Source organism: Eimeria mitis, genomic scaffold (genome assembly GCF_000499745.2).
Source record: "Eimeria mitis Houghton genomic scaffold, Emh_scaff470, whole genome shotgun sequence".
Lineage (NCBI taxonomy): Eukaryota > Apicomplexa > Conoidasida > Eucoccidiorida > Eimeriidae > Eimeria > Eimeria mitis.
The window spans coordinates 13,883-16,300 of record NW_013573004.1 but is presented as its reverse complement, the minus strand read 5'-3'; the positions used below and the strand labels follow the sequence as shown (position 1 = coordinate 16,300).

The following is a 2,418-nucleotide window of genomic DNA, read 5'->3' as shown; positions in this document are numbered from 1 at the left end:
CAGATGCAGAAGCAAGAAGAATATTTAGAAACGTTCACACGGTAAGACGAGGGTTTAGGGTTTAGGGTTTTGGGATTAGGGTTTAGGGTTTAGGGTTTTGGGGGGTGAGGGTTTAGGGTATAGGGTTTAGGGTTTGGGGGGTGAGGAGGCAGAAGCAAGAAGAATATTTAGAAACGTCCACACAGTAAGATAAGGGTTTAGGGTTTAGTGTTTTAGTGTTTTAGGGTTTAGGGTTTAGGGTTTAGGGTTTAGGGTTTGTCTCCTCAGGAGCACTACTGGGAGACAGCACAAAAATTCAGAGACACGCGGATCGACTACTAACACAAGCAGCAGCAGCAGCAGCAACAGCAGCAGCAGCAGCAACAGCAACAGCAGCAGCAGCAGCAACAGCAACAGCAGCAGCAGCAGCAACAGCAACAGCAGCAGCAGCAGTAGGTGCGGCAGCAGCAGCAGCAGCAACAGCAACAGCAACTGCAGCAGCAGCGGTTACAGTAGCAGCTGCAGCAGCTGCTCCAGTAGCAGCAGCAGCAGCAGCTGCAGCAGCAGCAGCAGCAGAGGCTGCAGCAGTTACTGTGAAGAAGGGTTTGCTTTTGCTGCTTGGATTTGTTGAGTTGCAACAAACCGAAAAACTATTTTAGGGTTTAGGGTTTAGGGTTTAGGGTTTAGCAAACCCTAAACCCTAAACCCTAAACCCTGAAAGCAGCTGAAGGGATATATTATTTATATTGTTAATATAATAAAAAGCGACAGGGGCTGAACCCCACAAACCCTAAACCCTAAACCCTAAACCCTCAGTAGACAGCCCCGGCATCTCCCCCCTAAACCCTAGCAAACCCTAAACCCTAGCAAACCCTAAACCCTAGCAAACCCTAAACCCTTGAAAATGTTAAATCCTAGCAAAACGTAAACCACAGCATACCCTAAAAACCCTTATAAACGCTAAACCCTTATAAACCCTAAACCCTTGTAAACCCTAAACCCTAAACCNACCCTAAAAACCCTTATAAACGCTAAACCCTTATAAACCCTAAACCCTTGTAAACCCTAAACCCTAAACCCTAAACCCTAAGCACATGTAGTCTGGTTGTAAAGCAAGTCGAGGCAGTATAGCTGGAGCGCAAGCAGCAAACCTTGCTGCTCGTGCTGCAGCTTCTAGGGCCTGCTGCGGCTGCTGCAGCAGCAGCAGCACCTGCGCATACACCGCAATTGCTGCAGCTTCCTGAGCCCAGTCAGTGGATGTATCTATACATAGATCATTGCTGCTGCATGCAGCAGCAAGAGTTTCTGCTGCTGCTGCTGCTGCTCCCAGCTGCAGCAGCAAACGACCCTCCAGCAGCAACGCGTTTCTATGGTGCGGCTGCTTCTGTCTGAACTGCAGCAGATCCCTCCGCAGCTCTTCTTTGTTGCTGCAGCAGCAGCAACAGGAGATACTGCTGCTGCTGCTGCTGCTACAGCTGCTGCTGCAGCAGCTGCTGCAGCAACTGCTGCTGCTGCTGCTGCTGCGCTGCAGCAGCAAATCCTCCTGGGGTTTAAGAGAGAAAAAACGAATCCGCAGCAGCAGAAACTCAATCTCTACGCCCCATGCTGCGACGTGCTGCAGCAGCAAGTCGTATACAGACGGCCCCGCAGCACCGCTGCTGCTGCTGCTGCTGCTGCTGTTGCTGCTGCTGCTGCTGCTGCTGCTGCTGNTGCTGCTGCTGCTGCTGCTGCTGCTGCTGGGGGTTGCTGTGAGAGGCTCGCTAGGCAAAGCACCAGCCCGCAGGAACGCTTCTAGTGCTGCAGCATGAGCAGCAGCAGCAGCAGCAGCACGCCACGCCAGCAGCGGCTGCTGCAGCTGCAGCAGCGCAGCAGCAATCCCGGCCCAGCATTCAACTTCAGCAAAAGCAAGGTGTATAGACACCAGAGTATCACTGGAGTGAAACAAACTGCTGCTGCTGCTGCTGCTGCTATTGCTGCTGCTGCTGCTGCTGCTGCTGCTGCTGCTGCTGCTGCTGCTGTGCAGCTGACAGTGCAAGTTTGCTGCTGCTGCTTCCAGCCGCCCCCCATCCAAATTCCGCAGCGCAGCGCCGATTGCCTGCATCGCCTTCAGGGCGCAGGGGAGCCTAGCGATTGCTGCTGCTGTTCCCTTGCTGCTGCTGCTGCTGGAGGAGGCAGCAGCTCACTCTCAAATGCTTCATACGAAGATACTATACACACGTCGCANCTGCTGCTGCTGGAGGAGGCAGCAGCTCACTCTCAAATGCTTCATACGAAGATACTATACACACGTCGCATGCAGCTGCTGCAGCAATCCCGCTGCTGCTGCTGCTGCTGCTGCTGCTGCTGCTGATAGGCGTATGGGTACAGAAGCGCGTTGGCCGTTGGGCTTCTGCCAGCCCTCCCTGCTGCTGCTGCTGCTGCTGCTGTTGCTGCTGCTGC

At 53.5% G+C, this 2,418-nt stretch overlaps 2 protein-coding genes across 2 annotated transcripts in view; one reads left to right on the top strand and one right to left on the bottom strand.

Moving 5' to 3' along the window:
• The window catches only part of EMH_0013380 (uncharacterized protein), a gene marked incomplete at both ends in the record, with an annotated part of 4,496 nt that extends 3,858 nt beyond the window's left edge, over nucleotides 1-638 (top strand). The window contains 2 exons of the mRNA XM_013499816.1: nucleotides 80-104; nucleotides 268-638. Coding sequence (XP_013355270.1) covers nucleotides 80-104; nucleotides 268-638 — 396 coding nt within the window. The remainder of the gene's footprint in view (nucleotides 1-79; nucleotides 105-267) is intronic.
• A 427-nt stretch (nucleotides 639-1,065) lies between these two features.
• The window catches only part of EMH_0013370 (uncharacterized protein), a gene marked incomplete at both ends in the record, with an annotated part of 2,869 nt that continues 1,516 nt past the window's right edge, over nucleotides 1,066-2,418 (bottom strand). The window contains 4 exon segments of the mRNA XM_013499815.1: nucleotides 1,066-1,110; nucleotides 1,190-1,688; nucleotides 1,692-2,157; nucleotides 2,234-2,418. Coding sequence (XP_013355269.1) covers nucleotides 1,066-1,110; nucleotides 1,190-1,688; nucleotides 1,692-2,157; nucleotides 2,234-2,418 — 1,195 coding nt within the window.